The sequence below is a fragment of the Trifolium pratense genome, linkage group LG7 (assembly GCF_020283565.1).
Source record: "Trifolium pratense cultivar HEN17-A07 linkage group LG7, ARS_RC_1.1, whole genome shotgun sequence".
Taxonomy (NCBI): domain Eukaryota; kingdom Viridiplantae; phylum Streptophyta; class Magnoliopsida; order Fabales; family Fabaceae; genus Trifolium; species Trifolium pratense.
In genome coordinates, this window is record NC_060065.1 from 29,120,672 (window position 1) to 29,141,829 (window position 21,158).

General features: G+C 30.1%; 1 protein-coding gene and 1 long non-coding RNA gene across 2 annotated transcripts; both read left to right on the forward strand.

Annotated features, from left to right (window-relative positions):
* Positions 1–331: 331 nt before the first annotated feature.
* On the forward strand, positions 332–6,061 carry LOC123896199. Its single transcript, XM_045946616.1, has 10 exons — positions 332–346; positions 553–697; positions 781–936; positions 1,039–1,170; positions 1,256–1,324; positions 1,422–1,864; positions 1,948–2,872; positions 3,089–3,129; positions 3,208–4,297; positions 4,395–6,061. The coding sequence occupies exons 1-10, from the start codon at positions 332–334 to the stop codon at positions 6,059–6,061; spliced, it is 4,683 nt and encodes a 1,560-aa protein (XP_045802572.1).
* A 517-nt stretch (positions 6,062–6,578) lies between these two features.
* LOC123894364 lies at positions 6,579–7,377 on the forward strand. Its single transcript, XR_006803751.1, has 3 exons — positions 6,579–6,680; positions 6,950–7,039; positions 7,141–7,377. It is a non-coding gene; the product is annotated as an uncharacterized LOC123894364 (long non-coding RNA).
* Positions 7,378–21,158: the final 13,781 nt, after the last annotated feature.

Here is a 21,158-nt window from a genome sequence, read left to right on the forward strand (position 1 = left end):
AAACAAGATAACCAAGAATGGCTTGCTCAAAAGTTGAATAAAAAAGTTTTCCCTTTTCGTTGACTACATTGGTCTCACAAATATTTGTTCAAAGTTTTGGTAACTGGTATTTTCCAAAGGTACATGAAATGGTGAGGTTTATTATCATCTTGTGACAAAATAATCCATGATGAACTATTATTTCCAAACATTTGTTATCATGAAGCTGGTCACTTAATTTATTCTCATGTTTTTTTTAAAAAAGTTTTAGTTCAATCAATGGATATTTCCCAAGCAAAAATAGCCAGATTTAATAGAAAACAAAGGTTACATACACTGTCAAGCAAAAATAATGGGTCTACTTCAGGTTTGTGCTCTCTACTCTTCTCATCTTTGTGATTTTTCTTAAGTCTTCACCACTAAAATTTTTGTTCTTGATGACAGAAAATTTTGAACCAAATTTGGGTGAAAGCTCTTGCAATTTTACACCCTATGTTTCAGGTAGCACCATAATCACTACCTTGAATAAATTTACTACATTAAGTTGTATCTTAATCTGAAAATTTCATTTAGATATACTTTTTAATACTTGGAGGTATTTTTTCAATAACAGAAAATGTCGCTCCAGCAGAGACCAAATCAAAATCCAACTATGTAGCGTCCGGAGGAGTGTTTAAGAGAAAAGCAAATAGGACTCCTTTATCACCTTTGACTCAAGGTATTTAAAATTTCATTTTACATGTTTTGAAGATGTTGATAAATGGTACCATAATATCACAGTATATTTTTGATTTGGTGCAGATAGCATATTGACTACAAACATCGAAAGTGATGTCAACCCTGACATTCCAGCAAAAAGAATTAGAGTTCCAAATCCTAAATATTTTTCTCCACTCTCATGTGTAGTTAACTCTTCAAATGAGTCCAGTTCTAAATCGTCCAGAAATACACAACAAGGTTAATATGGATTATTGCTCAACACTTTATATTATCTGGTTTTTTTATTTTTTATAATTGTTTTCATGTTTAATCTTATTTTATCCCATTTGTTATATACAGGAAGAAAGTCAGCTCATTCCAAAGTTATTGATCCTACATTATCAAGATCAAATAACCATACTTCAAAAAGGTTTCGAATGCATAATAAATACATTGGTGTTCAAAGAATAGATTTTGAGGATGAAACCAATGGTATTAACTTTAAACACTGTTTTAATTGTCTATTGTGTTAGATATACATTGTATTGAAAAAACTAATTGCTACATGACAAACCAGATTCTTCTAATGTGGAAAATGACATTGATAAATGTAAATCCACTTTGTATGCAAATTCTGAAATTGAAGGTATGTGTTGAATTCACTCATATATCGAAATAATGAATTAGTTAATATATTTCTCAAGTATCGTTTATTGTCACAATAGACAATACATTACATGTAGGATTTATTAACTTTGGCATGCCTGAATTTACATGCAAGTGGTGTCACGCTGAATTATGGTTTGAGGAACGAGCGGATAAATCAAAGACTGGTCCTGATATAGGATTCTCAATTTGCTGTGGAAAAGGAAAAGTTCAACTTCCTCTTCTTAAAAAACCTCCTGATCTATTATTAGCTTTGATCAATGGCCATGATCGACGTAGTAAGAACTTTAAGGATAACTATAGAGCTTACAACAGTATGTTTGCATTCACTTCATTAGGTGGACAAATAAACCACAACATTAACAATGGTGGTGGACCTCCTCAGTTCATATTAAGTGGCCAGAATTATCATAGAATTGGATCTTTATTGCCAGAACCAGGAACTAATCCTAAGTTCGCACAATTATACATCCATGATACTCAAAATGAAGTCATGAACCGAGCTGCATGCTTTAGGTCAGTAGTTTATGAAGTTTACTTCAAATATTATTATACTTACGTATATTACACATAATTGATATTTCTATTTTTTCCAGGTCGGAGAACAACAAGAAGGAACCCATTGATATATCTTTGGTTAAAGACTTGAAGGAAATGATAGATTATTGCAATCCTCTTGCTAAGTCTTTTAGAAAGGTCAGAGATGCTATTCAATCCGGTCATACTCATAATTTGTCCTTAAAGTTATATCGAAAACGATCAGCAGATTCAAGAATGCATAATATACCTACAGTTGATGAGGTGGCTGGTCTGATAGTCGGTGATTTCGATGAATCAGAGATTGGGAGAGATGTTATTATCAATGATAGCAAATATGGCTTGACTCGAATTCATGAAACTCATGTGTTGTTCTTGCCTCTGCAATACCCATTGTTGTTTCCTTGGGGGGAAAATGGTTGGGAACCAGATATTCCACATAGAAAGACAACTGAAGTACCAAGTGATGAGAAGGAAGACAGAGTTAAAATAAGAGAATTCATGGCTTTTCGAATTCAAGAAAGAAATAACGAATTTGGAAACATTATTTTTTCAAAGAGATTGTTTCAGCAATTCGTGGTAGATTGTTACACTATGATTGAAGCCCAGCGGTTGTCATTCATAAGAGAGAACCAAGACAAAATTCGTTGTGATGTTCTGAGTGGTCTACAAGAAGCTGTCGATAGAGGAGATGTGGATGCATCAACGGTCGGAAAACGCATTATTTTGCCTGATTCTTTTACTGGAGGTCCACGCTATATGTTTAACAATTGTCAAGATGCAATGGGAATCTGCAAGAGATTTGGTTATCCTGATCTGTTCATAACTGTTACATGTAATGCAAATTGGCCTGAAATCCGTAATTTCATTGATGGAAGACGACTTCAACCTTCCGACCGACCAGACATTATTTGTAGAGTATTTAAAATGAAACTGGATCAAATGATGGCAGATTTCAAAAAAGATCAAATATTTGGCAAGGTTATAGCAGGCAAGTATTAATTTTCATTTGTTTTACTTCATTTCATCTGTCCTATATTTTATTGAAGCTTATTTAATAACTCATAAAATTTGAGAGGCAAGGTTATAGCATGCAAGTATTAATATCATCCAAGTTTTACTTCATTTCATCTGTCCTATATTTTATTGAAGCTTATTTAATAACTCATAAAATTTTAGATATATTGATATACTTGCATTATAATAGGTATGTATACTGTAGAGTTTCAAAAAAGAGGACTTCCGCATGCACATATGTTATTGTGGTTAGATGAGCAAAACAAGATAAAGACTGGTCGTGACATTGACAAGGTCATATCTGCTGAGCTTCCTCACCCTAAATTATATCCAAAACTCTACGGTGTTGTATCATCGTTTATGATGCACGGCCCATGTGGTGAAGCAAATGTCAATTCTCCTTGCATGGTTTCTTACCGTTGCTCAAAGTTCTTTCCAAAAAAGTACAAGTCCAACACAACCATTGATGATGAAGGTTACCCATCTTACAGGAGACGTAATACTGGAGTTGTTGTCAAGAAGACTGCAGCCAGCTTGGACAACGCCTATGTTGTTCCTTACAATCCTTTTCTGTTGATGAGGTATCAAGCCCATATTAATGTTGAGTATTGCAATAAATCTAATGCCATCAAGTACTTATTCAAGTATGTGAATAAGGGTCCTGACCGTTCTAATGTTGAGATCTCCGATGGCGACAAGTCAAATCAGCCGGTTGATGAGATAAAACGATTTTATGACTGCCGATATTTATCTCCGGCAGAGGCTGTATGGAGGACATTTGCATTTGACATTCATCAACATTTTCCAGCTGTGATTAGATTGACTATTCACTTGGAAAATCAACAATTAGTCAAATTTAATGATAATAGTTCACTCCATAATGTTGTCCGTTACCGGGAAATGGTTGACACAATGTTTACTGCTTGGTTTAAAGCAAATTTGGAATATGAAGAAGGTCGGGATTTAACATATTCCCAATTTCCTACAAAATTTGTTTATCTATCTCAGGAACATCGTTGGCAACCAAGGCAAAAAGGTTTTAGCATTGGAAGATTAACATATGTGCCTGTTGGAGCCGGTCAGTTATACTACTTAAGGGTGTTGTTGACAAAACAAAAGGGATGCACAAGTTTTGAAAGTATTAGAACAGTTAATGGCAAAGTACTCAATACATTTCAAGAGGCATGTAGTGAATTAAGACTTTTAAAAAATGACCAAGAGTTCAAAGATGCAATTAAGGAAGCTTATGAAACAGCATCAGGAGGTCAGATGAGGAGTTTGTTTGTTAGATTACTGAACATGAATACAATGACTAATCCATTTGATGTTTGGTGCTGTACATGGAAAATGTTGTCTGATGGTATTCTGTACAAAAAACGAAGGGAACTCAATCTTCCAGGTAATTAATTTGACCTTAGAAATCTTATAATATTTTTTATATTATATCTAAAATTATAAAACAACTTCGTACTTATTAAATGAAAATTTTATTGTAGATTTACAATTATCTGATGATGAGTTGAAAAATCTTTGTCTCATTGAGATTGGAAAACTGTTGAATGAAAATGGAAGAACATTAGGTGATTACCCGTCTATGTCTGTCCCTATAGTTGAAGATGTCAATACGTTTCATAATAAACTCATAGCAGATGAACTCAATTATGATAGAGTTGAATTAGCTGCTATGCATGCAACTTTGGTTCAAAAGTTAACTGATGAGCAACATGGTGTCTATCAAGAAATTTTGACATCGGTCTTATCTGGAAATGGTCAATTCTTCTTTTTGTATGGTTACGGTGGTACTGGCAAGACTTTCTTGTGGAAAACACTTTCAGCCGCACTTAGATCTGAAGGGAAGATTGTAATCAACGTTGCTTCAAGCGGAATAGCTTCTTTATTGCTTCCTAACGGAAAAACAGCTCACTCAACTTTTTGCATCCCATTGGAAATAAATGAGAAATCTACTTGCAATATTAAACAACATTGTCACAGAGCAGAACTCTTAAGAGCAGCAAGTCTATTCATTTGGGATGAAGCTCCGATGATGAATAGATACTGCTTTGAAGCATTTGATCGTACAATGAAGGATTTGATGGGAAAGGTTGACAAAAATTTGCGACATAAACCATTTGGTGGAAAGGTTGTTGTCTTAGGTGGAGACTTTAGACAAATACTACCTGTAATTAGGAAAGGATCAAGAAGTGAAGTTGTTCGGGCAACAATTAGCTCATCAAGATTATGGAAGCACTGCAAAGTTTTGAAACTGACCAAAAACATGAGGTTGAGAGGTGATTTTACCGACAACTCAGAAAATGACCTCAAAGAATTTGCTGAATGGATTTTGAAAATTGGAGATGGCCTATTGAATGGAGATGAAAATGGAGAGGCTGAAATTCAAGTTCCAGAAGAATTGTGTGTTGTTCAAGCTGACAAACCTTTGATGGATTTGGTTGATTTTGTTTACCCAAATATTGTTAACGATATTGGGAAAAATAATTTCTTTAAAGATGAAGCAATTCTTGCTCCAACATTGGAGACTGTTAAAGAGGTCAATGATTTTGTGCTGTCTATGATTCCAGGTGAATCACAAGATTATTTAAGTTGTGATCAACCATGTAAATCTGATGAGGATCAAGAGGTTCAGAATGACTGGTTTACGTCTGAATTTTTAAATGATATCCAGTGTTCTGGGATACCTCATCATCAGTTAACATTAAAAGTGGGTGTCCCTGTCATGCTGCTGCGCAATATTGATCAAGCTAGGGGACTTTGTAATGGTACAAGATTACAGGTCAAGGAATTGGGAAAAAACATTATAACAGCCGTTGTTATCAATGAAAAAATGGACGGCGAAGTTGTCTATATTCCAAGGATGGACCTAATTCCTTCGGATTCTGGGCTTCCTTTCAAATTTTGTCGCCGTCAATTTCCCATATCCTTGTGTTTTGCAATGACCATCAACAAAAGCCAAGGACAATCTCTTTCGAAGGTTGCGGTTTATTTACCTAGACCGGTTTTTACACATGGTCAATTGTACGTAGCAGTTTCAAGAGTGACAACAAAGAAAGGCCTAAAGTTTCTTATATTAGATGAAGATGGTGAGACTTGCACGACAACCAACAATGTCGTATTTCCAGAAATTTTACATCATTTGAAGGTTTAAACATAATCAATAGACAACACATGGTAAGTTAAATATTTTTTTTCATTTCATTGTTAACAAATTATTATTGTATTGGTGGTTTATTATTTTTTGCGAAATAATGATAATATTTAATGTTTGTATATTGGTCCAGGTTTAAAAAAGATTGAATTGGCTATATTTTGATGATGCATGTTTTTTGATGGAACTAATGGTTCCTGCCATAATTATTTATTTATATAGGTAAAAATTACTCAATTTGTTTAATATTTTCTATATCAAATAAATTAATATAAATTTGTTCAATTAAATTTGTATGTTGCATCTTTTATTATGTTATTTATATGAACCATATGCTTACTTTTCCCAAATTTGGTTCAATTGTGTAGTTAAGGTTTTATCTACTATAGTATAATTTACAAGCCCAATGATGGACCATTAACAAAGATAAATATTTGGGCCTAAATCAATCATGACCCATGACAGAGCCTATATCCAACTCATATCACAACTCATGCTTCTCATTCCAAAATAACAACACGGCTAGGGTTTTAACAAGGAAAGATTGGGAAGCATTTTCAAACATCAGCCGCCAACCAAAAGCATCAGATTACAAGGCTTTGCTTCTACTCTTACAAAGGTATGTTGCTTATCATCCCAGATTCCATCTTTAATTCGAACAATACTCTCACTAATTAACATGCATCGAATTATGATTCATTGTGAAATATTACATTAACAAAGTTATTTTCATGAAATCAAAAGCACAGATTCAAAGCAAATTCTCCAAAATATGCAGATATTTGTATACTGCATTTTTATAGTGGTTTTAGGGTATACTTTACCAATTTATATATCTACATGGTGTATTAGTCTTCTCATTATATCTTACAAATATTGTATTGTTAGATGAATGTGATTCATGGAGAAAATGTTGAACCACCAAGATTTTGGGAGATGGTTACCACTGCTAACCATGTTCAGGGCAGAGCAGTTTTGGTAATATAGACAATTCATATTTTGTTTTGAACTTATATTTAACTCCTCACATACTTTTTTATCAGTATACTAATTCACGTATATATTATTCAACTGGACAGCATTTCCCCCGAACAATCGTGTCTAACTATTTGCTACCTCAGCAACGACAGATTCTTCTGATTTTGGATAACTCAAACATTTCTGTGAATTGCATGATTAATACATCACCAAGGAATATGAATGAGAAGTATATAAGTCAAGGGTGGATTGCATTTGTCAAACAAGCTAATATCAACATTGGTTCCAGGCTTAGGATTACTCTTTTAGATCCACCAGAAATTTTGAAGGTTGGAATCATCGACCAACATGAGTAACTCTATTTATCATTTGTTCAGTTTAGCTTATGTTTTAAGAACGATGTGATGTTTTATTATGGTTTGAACCATGTGTTGTTTTATTATATTTTGATTAGTATGAGTTTCAAGTTACTTTAAAAATCATGTGTTGTATTATTGATTAACCTATGTCATTATTATTATACTATTTCGTATTATTCTATTATTTTTAGGTCAATGTTTGATATCTTAATATTATGCCTAATTATTTATCATGGTACTATCAATTAAAATATATAACAAATGCTTGCCCGTGCGTTGCACGGGTCGGAAATCTAGTATATATATATATATATATATATATATATATATATATATATTTCTGGAGTAGTTAATTTTTATTATTTTTTTAAATTCATTTGTATTTTTAATTTTTTATTATAATTTATTTCTATAAAAAAAATATTATTTCAAATTATATGGTTCTATTTTAATAAAATATAAAAATCTTAATTTTTATGAATTATAAATATAAAACTTTGTATATTGTCGGCACATCACAATTAATCATGTGTGTGATTTTATAAGTGATTTTAATATGACGATTATGATTGATTATGATTGATTGAAAGTATGTAGATACTTTTTAAATTGACTGTTTATGTGTTTTTTTTAATATGACAATTAATCATCTTAAATTTTGATTCAAATTCCTTAATAGCATAACAGGAACTCAAACTTTAAGTCTCAACTTGTTATTTGGGAGTCCCGGCGTAGAAATCGTGTTAAACAATTCGGGAGTGTGAACATCATCCACTATTTGATCATCTACATTTTGTGCAAGTGGAGTATCATAACTCAAATATGTTTTTTCTTCACCATGAATTAAATCCAACATATAATCATCTATTGTGTCGACTATTGAATTTTTAGGAGCTAATATAGCTCTATTTTGAAAACACGTTATATCGTTCATATGTTTTGTAAAAGTTGAGGATATGTGCTTTCAACGATAGAAGCAAGAGGATCACTTGAATTTTGAATCAATAAATCTGATGGAATGTCAAGTTCTAAATCATCGTCGTCATCATCTTCAATTTCTTCATCGCCAACACCCAAAATCCATTCAGAAAACAATCTTCTTTGATTCGGAAATGTTAGGATACATTGTTAGCAAAAGAAACAAATGTGAATAAGTGATTTTTTCATAATTAATAATATAGTCACGTTGATATATACCTGGAGTCAACTACTATTTGCATAAATATCACTTTGATATATATATATATATATATATATATATATATATATATATATATATATATATATATATATATATATTTGCAGTAATACGATCAACCTTACTCCTCAACATTAACAAACTTTTAAGTTCAGAAAGACATAAAAAAAGTATATTTTTCTTAGCATGTTTAGTTAAAAAAAAAGTAACTTTTAAGTCCAATGATTTTTTTCTTTCCGTAAAAAAAACACTAAGAAAATGGTTAACATGTTTAGTTAATTAGTAAAAAAATATTGAATTAGGATTAAAAAATGTAAACTTTTTCGAAAAATAAAACACTAAGAAAATGTATGATTTGATGATTTGCTAGATTTCTAATTATCGGTTTTTAATTGTTTAAATTGTGCAATGTAATTTGATGATGTTTAATTGTTGTATGAAATCTTTCCTATGAAAATCGATGGTGCTTATCAATTATTGCATATAAATTTAATCACAATTTGTATACTTGTCATAATGGTTGAAAATATTGCCTTGCACTGAAAGGTTGTGGGTTCGAATCCTAGTAAAGATAAAATTATTTTATTTTTTAATAAAAATTGCAAGATAAAAATGGAGGGAAAACAAATTAGGTTTAGGGTTTGCTTGTGTATACAAGCTTATAATATAAGATGAAAATCGATGGTGCTTATCAATTATTGCACATAAATTTAATTACAATTTGTATACTTTTCATAATGGATAAAAATATTGCCTTGCACCGAAAGACCGTGGGTTCGAATCCTAGTCAAGATAAAATTATATTATTTTTTAATAAAAATTGCAAGATAAAAGTGGAGGGAAAACAAATTAGGTTTAGGGTTTGCTTGTGTATACAAGCTTATAATATAATATAAAAGATGAATCTAAGAGAGCTCTTAATTGACAAAAATAGATAGTAAAGGATTTGTTTTAACTTACGCTCTCTTTGGCAAAAATAGTGTATAGCTGATAAGCTTGTTTATGGTTTATGGTTGATAGTTTATGGTTGATAGTTTATGGCTAACGACTGATAGCTGATAAGCTAATTTAAAGTGTTTGGTAAAATTAGCGGTTCAATAAATGATAACTGTAAAATGACATAAAAGGGTAATAATAAGTTATAAGTCAGTAAAATAAGCTATAAGCTCATAATGAAATGGCTGTTACCAAACAGATCTTTTAGCTTATAAGCTATAAGACATAAGTTATAAGTCAATTTGTTGACATTGCCTAGGGCTGACAATGACCCAAGCCAACTCGTGAATAGTTTGAAGCTCGATTCGATAATTGACTCGTGAACTTAGTTCATGAACTAAATGAGCTGAACTTAAGTTAAAAATTAAGTTCGTTAAATAAATGAGCTGAACATAAAACTATATATAGTCCTTGCCAAAAAGACTCTTAAAAGAGACTCTTAATGAGAATTGTGGATTTTAATCTAATCCTAGAGAGAGTAAATTTTGCCAACACATATTGTAACTCTATTCGGCTCGAAGGATCGCTATCTACAGCTACACGTAAATGATAGATATATATAGGTGTATACTTTTTATTCAAATAGAATTTTAAGATTTGTCCTTGTGAATTTAACTTAGTTGAAATTGACATCACACACATACACACACACACACATATATATATATATATATATATATATATATATATATATATATATATATATATATATATATATATATATATATATATATATATGCAAGGACAGATGCTCAAATGTCGTACACCCCACTTATCTATCTAATTAGGGGTGTTTTGTTTCATGGATCACAAATTTATTTTAAGGAACGTGACTTTGAAGTTATTTTAAAAATATTTTAGAGAAATTTATTTATTTACCAAACACAGTGATAGTAATAAAATTTTTCAAAATAATATTTCTAAAATTATAATTTTAATCTCCGAAACAAACACACCTTTAAAATAAAATTTCTAGTTATCAGAGAGGAAAAAAAAACCTTCAAGAACTATGGTCATTAGGCATGGCAATAAATCTCATACCCGCGGGTACCCGCCCAAATCATACCCGCTTTGACGGGGAAAACCCGATTTGACTGGGTTTGGGTTCGGGTTTGGGTTTTCCCCGATTTCGAAAGATGGGTTTGGGGCGGGTAATGGGTACATTGATACCCACCCCGAATCCGTCCCCGAACCCGCGCCGCTTATACAAAAAATTAGATTTCATCTCTTTTAAATTAGAAACGCTTAAACAATCTCTTAAATTACATTCACATATTTATTTTTTATTTTTAATTTGAGTATTAAACAAACCATTTTCTCTATTTTTTTCTTCTTTATTTAATAAAATATTGTTGAGAGAAAATAATTTTGGACATTTAACTTTTTTTTAATAAAAAAATACTAAAATACAATTTAAATTCATGTGGAAAGAGACGTAATGGGGATACCCGAAACCCGATGGGGATACCCGATCCTCGTTGGGTATGGGTTTGGGGTTATTATTTTTATCCCCGTTAGAATTTAGGATGAGTTTGGGGAAACCCGAACTTTATGAGTTTTAGTTTGGGGAGGGCAAAACCCGTCCCCGTCCCGTTCCATTGTCATGCATTTTTTTTTTTACAGTCCCATTGTCATGCCTAATGGTCATAATTAATTAAAAATGATAAGGACTTTTTATAGACCATATAAAAATAAGAAAATTTGAACCACGAAAAACCGCGTCTCACAAAGCCATTCTCCCCAAAAGTGGAACTTTATATTTATCGGAGAAATTGATGTCAAATCTTGACATCGAAGAACTATTAATCATTGACATTTTATCTTTCTAGAGACTGTGAGAGAAATACTCCTCCCTTCTAGAAAAAAATGTTGTTTTCTTATTTTCTAGAAAAAATATTGTTTAAAGTTTAGACTATTTGTATGATTTTTATTTTATAACTGAATATTTTTATAGATTTAAAATAAGGAAAATGTTAAACAAATATACTAAAAATATAGTGATTTGATTAATAATATATTTACTGTTAAAATATTGTTTTAAAAATTCGAATTGACTAACTTTAAGATTTGGTCTATTGGTAAAAAGATAGATTTTAGATTGGAAAGGTCTAAAAGAGTCTTAAAGTCTTCCCTAAGCCCGACTGTATGGGGTGCTGGGTGAACGACAACATCTGCTCTCAAAATTTTGAGGGAAAACTCAAAATTTTGATATCCCATAATAATAATTACATATTGTAAGTATTTATTAAATAACAGATGGACTCAATAGATTAATTTTGAGACTGATCTATAATATATTTGCTCTCCTTCCAACTGAATTTAAATAGAGAATGATTCTTTTTAACTTTTTAATATTTTTTTATTAAGAATAGATTTGTAATATTCAAACGGAACTCCAAATAATCCACGTTGGCGCTAATCTTTCCCTACGTTGTACTTCGACACACTATTTCCTCATCTTACATTTTTTATCATAAAAAAAAAAAAATTCGAATTAACTGACGCATAGTCCTATTAGTCCATATTTTCTGTTGCAAAAATTATCGTTATTTTGTTTGAATTAATCAAATATGACAAATATAAGTCATAATAGGATGAATGAGTATGCGTTAAGCGAAAGTAAGATTTTCAGAAATATTCTCGAAGAACCAAAATTTGTAGATTAAATATTTGAAATTTTTTTTTTGGTGCATAGAAGAAAATGGCAAAGCCATATATTGGAAACTCACAAATATAAAGTGGAGTGACCGGATTCGAACCCCGATCATGACGTTCAACCTAGCAATTTCGATATTTCTGCCAGTTGAGATAGGATTTATGGACAAAATTTGAATATTTTAAGGCATACTCAAATTTGTTTAGAACAAAAATTAATGAAACATGGATTATTTTTAGATTATGATGATGAATGAAAATATTCTGGAAGATTGACAAAACGGCAGAGACTTGGTTTGAGGGTTCATATTTAGGGTAACAACCGGCCAATATCTAAGTCAACTACAAGCTGGCCCATGCACTTCACAACCATAATGTGTCTTGATGACTTTTCAAGGGAGAAGAAATTTTACACTTCTAGAACTCACAACTCAATCATAATCATAGATAATAATAATTCAATCAAGCTTATAGAACTAAAAAAATCTAACAAAGTCCATTCAAAAAAACAAAAAATTTAACAAGTGACTTAAATGCATTTTCAAGAAAGCTCGTTAAATTTGTAAAAAACAAAAAACTCGTTAAATTATTATTGAGAGGAATTATAATTATCGATCATATTTTATTTATCTTTTAATTAAATTCTACACTATTATAAATTTATTTTTATTTAGAATCAGAGAATTAACATAAAAAAAAATTTAACTGATGAGATTGACCTGTTTAGTGGAAACGGATCATATGTTGTAAGTGCGTTAACGCAGTTACAGTATCAATGGTCCGATTTTAATGAACGGTCCAAATTATTTTGATGCATGTGATCGTAAGTTGTCTGATATGAAATCAATAAATAAAAATAATTATTGTGTACTGCTGTGTCTCTTATCACAACGTACAGCAAATCCAAGTCCCTGTTTAGCTCGCATTTTTGGCTGACTAAATTTAAAATTTAAACCCACCACTACAAGTTGGTCTACTCTCCTAACTAACCACATAAAATAAATAGGACGGAGAGATGGAGAGGGGACAATAAATCAATTTTCTATTTAGAGCAAAAATGTAAGTCCCATACTTGACAGGTGGAGAGACAAAAATATGGATCTGGATTGCCTACAGTAAAAATATCACACAGTTAGCCGCTGTTTTAAATATCGACTGTTGATCTTTAATCAGACGGCTGTAATTATGCAGCACAGATTTCTATGATTTTTAACAGTTTGAGGTCTCAACCACTCATTTTAGATCGGACGGTCCTGATCAACTACTGCGTGAAAACTGTGTGATAATGGACAGCAGGAAATCTGTTTCCCAAAAATATGACTAATTAAAAGGACTCAGCCTCATCTCTTATAATATTTTGACGTTCAATTCGGTCTTTGTCAAAAAATAAAATTTAAGTTAATCTTTTGATTTTTTCGTCAAATAGTTTAGTGGCTAGAAATTTCACCCTTAAGATGGATAAGTAGGATGATCGGGGTTCGAACCCCAACCTCCCTAATATATAATGTAATGTCCTAACAACTGAAATAAGCTCACAGGACAATCTTTGATATTTTTATACTAGGGACAAGTTAATTTAATTGTCCTTTGATTCGTTATAATAATAGATAACTAATTTGTCTCCAATTTAAAAATGTCAAGGAATTTGTTAAGAGATGATGTGAGCCGCAAGAAAACTGTGAGAGATTAGAATAAGTCTTTACTCAAATTGTGAGGGAATTTGTGTTTTATTTTTAGTGTATTTGGTTTCATGCTGACCATAAATTTTTGAGGTTATTTCTAGCACACTTTGTGCTAGTAAGGACTTTCCGATGATGTTAATATATTTCATTTCTCTTCCTCAATAAAAAAAAAACTTCACTCAAATATAAATTTATTTGAGGTTAAATATGTTTTTATCTTTAAATATACTAAATTTTTCAATTTTTTTATAGGTCCAATTTTTGTTTTTAATCTCTTCAAATTTTTTTTTCTTCCAAATTTTGGTCCTTTAATATCTTTGTAACCAATGTTATTCTCTACTTTTTTTACAAAAATTCAGGTCACATGTTTCTTTTTTTTTTGACTTAAAAATAAAAATTCACGTCTCATGTTTTAAATAATTGTTTTATGACATGTCATTACAAAAGTTTAAAATATTACTCATATTAGTTTAATAATTTAATTATTTTATATTAATTAATTTATCTATAACTTTAAATTTAATTGATAAATTAAAAATTAAATAGTTACATTATTAAGTTAATATATTTTAAGATTTCAACGATGACTAATCATTAAAATATTATTTGAAAGGCTTAAATGCGGTTTTACCCCCTATTATGATTGAATTGAAATTTTACCCCTCTTATTTTAAAATCTGGAATTTTAACCCTCCTGTTTTATAATTCTTTGAATTTTGCTCCCTTTATAATATTTAACTCGTATTTTATTATATGTAACCGATGTGGAACTCTAGTGACAAATACACGCTTAACATAGTGTTACCGGTAGAGTTTCCAAGTGGCAAAATTATATACTTTTAAATTTTCAGTTCACTTATCAAGTGAAATTATTGCTTCTATTAGGTGAAATCATTAAAACTTATGTTGAGATTAAGTACTCAACTATAGCTTCGACATGTGTGGTGCACATGTCTAATTAGTCATAAACATATATTAGTTCAACAATAAATTTGAATAAATGTTCATGTGATAATATTACGAAATACTTCTTTGTAGACTACATTTGAAGTCTTATTCGTATCTTCACTGTCTTCATCGATTATCAATATTTTTAATCATTCTCAAAAAGTAATTCTTGAAATCTCTACATACAACTGACCATGTGAAAATACTGGCGACGAAAAATATATCCCAACATGATTAAGAGGTTGTCCTTGATTCTTATTAGTAGCCATCGCAAAAGAAACGATTGCTTAACCCTATCGTATTGGTTATGCAATCAACCTTAATTATTTAACCTAAATATCTACCTTCATTACTATATTATTATTATTATTGTTGTTGTTATACTATATATATATATATATATATATATATATATATATATATATATATATATATATATATATATTGCTATATCCTTCTTATATATCTCTCTTATATTCTAAGTTTATTATTCCGATAAGCTAACCCTAAACCTAATCATTTTCCCTCTCTTTTTATTGCAGTTTTATATTAAAAAAAATTAATTTGTCTACAGTGAGAATCGAACCCGCATCCTTTGCTTACACTAAACCTAATCTTTTTCCCGCTCATTTTCCCTATCTTTTTATTGCAGTTTTAAATATAAAAAAATTAAATTTGTCTACAGTGGGAGTCAAACCCACATCTTTTACTTACAATAAAGTTTTGTTAAAATACCTTTTAATATTACAATTTTTTTGTTAAATATTAGGCTAATTAGACTCGTGCACCTAAGTTAACCCTAATTTGCATATGCAGTTTTGGAGGGAACTTTTTCAATACCTTTATTATTAAAAAAATAGAATGTGTCTATCATAGGAATCTAACCCGAAACAGTTGATGTGAATAAAGTCTCTCAACCACTATGATATGCAAACCAATTGTGGTTAAATTTTTGTCCCCAAGTTAATAAACACCCATATTGTGGAATCAATTATCATTAATCAAATAGGAAAGTTTTCATATGACAATTAAGCACCATCAATTTCCTTTGCGCAACATTTCATATAAGGACAATTAAGTGGGTCAATTTGCTTATGATAATAAAAAAAAAAAAGGGAATTCTTAGCTATTAGAATTATTATAGTTTTATCGTCAAAAAAAAGAAGAAGAATTATTATAGTTTTTTTTTTGTACATGAAATTATTAGTATTAAAAAAACGAACTGAAAGAGCAGGATTATTAAACAAAATCGTGTAGACAGTGCTTTATTGATTTGAAAATATGTGCGGACCCGTATTTATTAAACCTATGTAGATTTATTTTTCTATCAGCCACTAAGAAAAAAACACAAATCTTGAAAAAAAACTATTGATTTCTTTTCTTCTTTTTTGAACAAAAAAAACCTATTGATTAGGAGGTTGCTTAACCTAAGTTAGCTCTATAAAAAAAAAACCTAAGTTAAAACAAATAAAAATTAGGTGTTGTACATCCGTTGACTCCTGCGTGCGTCAAGTTTGCTTGGCAGTGGTTGTTTTCACGTAGCTTTATTAAAAAAAAAATTAGAAATTTGTCAACCATAAGAATCAAACCCGGATAACTTGCTTAGAATAAAGTCTTTCATCCACTTTGACATATCAATCAATTGTGATTAAAATTATGTCATCAAAGTGTTAAGCATATAACAATATTACAGTTTGGAACAAATCTTTGACTCATGTTAATGGTTATAATGTGGATCAATATTTCTTGCCTGATCAATTATCATCAATCAAATAAGAAAGACTTCACAGGAGAATTAAGTATTTGGGCAGAATCAATCTGGTGTGGATGATATACACACCCGAATTTTTAAATACAATTGACTGTTCGAGCCTTCCAAATCACAAGTTAAAATTGAAAATTGGAGTTTCAACTATGTTATTAATAAAATATGGATCAATCTCATGGGGTTGTGCAATGGATTTCGGTTGATTGTTACAAGGATGAGACAATTTATTATAGAAGGAAAGATAATATTAGGAAGCAATATAAGCGACAAAGTTTTTATTCTCAGGTTATCCATAACACCATCTGACGTCAAAATTCCTTTCAAATTTCAAAGTCGACAGTTTCCTATCGCTGTTTCATTTGCCATGACTATTAACAAGAGTCAGGGTCAGTCACTGAAAGATGTTGGTCAGTTATACGTTGTTGTGTCAAGAGTCACATCGAAAAATGATTTGAAGATTTTAGTCGTTGATGATAACGGCAACCTTACAAATATCACTTCAAATGTAGTTTATAATTAAAGAAATTTTCCGTAATTTGTAGGATTGTTTGTACTTTCATGTTTATGTAAGTTGGTGGAAATAAATTTGACAATAAATATTTTTGGTTTCTACGCATGTGAATTACTTTATTTATTAGCCCAAAAAGATATAATATAATTGATCTACAATTTTTGACTCATGCAAACGCACAGGTATGGTGACTAGTTACTATAAACAGTACATATTATAAGAGAGGGAAAATGAAATTAGGGTAAAGATTGCTTTTTGGATGAGATTAAGTATTGAATACGTGTTTATCATAGGCATTTATAAGAATCAAATATTACCGTAAAATATATGAATCAACTGGTCAAGCTAGTTGAGCTAAGGGTTAAGGAACAGGAGGTCCAAGGTTCAAGTCTTGGCAAAAGAGAAAAAACTAACATAACATTGTAATACTATAACAACTAATATTGCTTATACAAAAAAATATGAATCAAATATTAAAGGGGGCTAAAATCCAAAGAATTACAAAATAAAAAGGTTAAAATTCCGAATTTTAAAATAGGGGGATAAAATCTCAATTCAATCAAAATAAAAGGGTAAAACTGCATTTAAACCTATTTTAAAAATATACAACGGGAACTTTAACGGGGAACTTTTATAAGTTAATAAACAGAGACTAAAATTTAGACCTATACATAAATGTAAAATATAAAATTAGTGTTTACATTATTAGACTTAATTGGCTCAAAAAGTGTTTTTTACTAAACATCTTAATGTACTACAATACATATAGTCGTAAATTTGACATATCGAAACTTTTATACCAATTCTTATAAACACTAATTTGAGGTATTTGAGGTTAGTCCTTAGACTACAAGCTACGTCTCACATGGTTTCTCATACATATGAATGTGATCTTTCTTTCAGAAGGAGAATCCTCTTTATTCTTAATGGAATATTGTTTATTCTAAAAGTTTTTTATATCAATTCACTCATGCGAGTTTTTCCTTTTTAAAGCAGAATCAATAGAATGATTTGATTACGTCCCAACTAATATGTTGGTACTCCATCAAACCAACAACCAACAACCAACAAAAGCATTCCAAAGATAACATTGATAATAAATAAAGAAAATAAAAATTGGTACCCAAAAAAAAATAAAAAACAAAAATTAATGATGGGGCAAAACCAAACCCATCAATAAAAGATCAATAGAATCTCAAATTCGGGAGCTCAATTCTATTATGGAAAAAATTATTTCTAATGCAATTTTGCAAAGAATCCCACTAAATAATCTCATTGTTGTAATAAAAATTCATGTTGACTAACTTATCAGTACAATTGGTCCAATGTAAGGTTAAGTCTTTGTACTACAAACATGATTTCATTTGGATTTATAAAAATAAAGTAACGACAAAACTTAGAAGGTCCCAATTTTATAGGGACTAAAAACATATTTACACGTTTTATTTATCAATATCTATACTATATATAAAGAGAATACATGAGTTTTGGTGTGAACTTTTCATAATCTATATTATATATAAAGAGAATACATGAGTTTTGATGTAGACTTTTCATAATACCCTTGATTTTTTTTAGTAGCATCAATAATCTTTTATTAACAAACTGACTATAACATAAGACACATATTTTTTTTAGTAACAAAAATATTTTATTAACAAACTCATGATAACATAAGGCACTCGGTCCCTAGATGAAAAGAAATTAAACTCTAATTTTAGCATCCCAAACTTTTCATACGATAATATGAAGAAAAAAAATAAAGAAGCCAAAGAATAAAGGCACAAGAGATGCCTAATAAAAATAAAATGAGTTTAATTCAAACCAGAACACAAGGCTATATAGCATACAAGCTCAAGGCTATGAGAAATCTCTAGCCATGCCACAAAACATCATATTTTTGAAGAAAAAGAATGCAACAATATCTTCGAACCAAAATCAAGAGTATAGAAGATAGAAATTCCCCGAAACACTACCATCTATACCCCGCACATTAATAACCAACTATAAGATGTTCATACAAACAGCGGAACTCATCCAACACCGATAACAATCATAACTAAAGTTTTTTTTCTTAAGCCACCACCAAGATCTCATTTTAATACTCCCCACCAATTAATCCTTAGATAGAGCCTTACCCTTAAAGAAGTTCAATTTCGCACTTTTAAAGAAGTGTTGGTGGAGGATGTTAGGAGAAAGGGAGGGCTTGTTGAATCATAAAAAAAAAATTCAATAATATGCAATTATGCATGATCAAAGTAAGTGATCTATTCCTAAGTTTTTTGTTCCAACATTCAAGTCTTAACTTGGTGAATTTCAAGTATTAAGACTTGAATGTTGGAAAGAAAAGAAAAAAAACAACAGATTCAAGCCTTACCCTTATTAGACTTGAACTTTGAAATTCACCAAGTATTAAGACTTGAATGTTGAGACTTGAATGCTTTGCAATTATGCATGAATCCTAAACCTAAACACACCCTTAAAAGAATTCAAACCAACTTTTTTTTCAACATTCAAGCCTTACCCTTATAAGAATTAAAACTAAAATTTAAAATATTTATAAGAATCAAAAACTTATTTAACTGATTACTTTAGTTTATATACTTTCTTTTTGTTAAACGGATTTTTCTTACACATAGAAAATAAAGTTTCTTTTTGTTATATAATATCTTATATGTGAGTGATCAAATAAAGTAATCTAATATTACTATATCAGTGATTATGCAAGTATTCCTCTTTACTGTACCAAAAAATAAGTCAAATATCATTGTAATTTGTAATAATTTATTGTTTTTTAAGTTACCTCGCAAAATTTAATTAGTTGATCACTCTTAAATTTACTATTTTTTATTGGATGTTAGGTAAATTATATAGCCTTAATTCTTTAAAGGCAACTTAAGCTTGTCTAATTTACTTGTTTTTATTTGAAAAAAAACATAAAAAATAGTTAGAGAGAATATAAAAGAATGACAACTGTACAAGCTCTGACATAAGTATTTTTGTGCATATGTATTATTTCACAAAAAAGTCGTATAAGGTGTGCTAGTAAAAGTAAAATAAAATTATGAAATTTTGTTAATGATTAGGTTAGCTAATAATCCTCTCAATCAAATTTGTTTGATTGTTGTTCTCGTGCGTGCGATTGTCTCTAGTCTACTCTATCTTTTTTTTCAATAGGTAAGTTATCTAGAAGATAGAATTTTATCTAGAAGATGGAATTTTTCTCAAAAAAGGAAAAAACAATAAATCAGCACAAACGTTAAAATTTGTTGGATCTCTAAATTTTGTGTATGAATTCAATTAGATGAAAAAAATCTATATGCATATCTTATAGATTTGTCAAGAAAAATTAATATAGCTAAATAGATTTGTAAACTTCGCGTTACTATGAGTTTAGTTCAGTTGGTAGAGATATTGCATTATATATGTATGGTCATTCCACTTGTTTATTTTAAACCATGAAATTTTTAGTCACTAAACTACTTTATTAAAAAAAATTCTAAACTTCGTAACATTAATATGTTAATAAAAAACAAGTCAACAATGAATTGGTTGAGTTATTAAATAAAATAATTATGAACTAATTCAAGTGGTAATAGTTTTAATCCTCTTACGTATGTGCTTAGAGTTCATTTTTTATTGATTTTTTTTGTCAAATAACCGATTATCGCAAAAGCTTAAGTTGTTAGGATAGAGTCACATCAATGATTTTATACTATTTCTAACATGTTCCCTCATGAGAGAGCCCACTTGGGCTTAAAGCGTAGATAATGCATAGACGCACCTACCGTATGCTTAAATTTCACTTTTTAATTAGAAAGTGAGGGAAGCGGAGATCGAATTCTAGACCACTTAGTCATAAAAGCTCTGATACTATGTCACATAACCGATTATCCCAAAAACTTAATCTATTAGGATAGAGTCAGATTTTATATTATTTCTAACAAAATTCAGTTGAAAAAATAGAATCCATCTCTTATATCCCACAAATTCTTCGAAAAA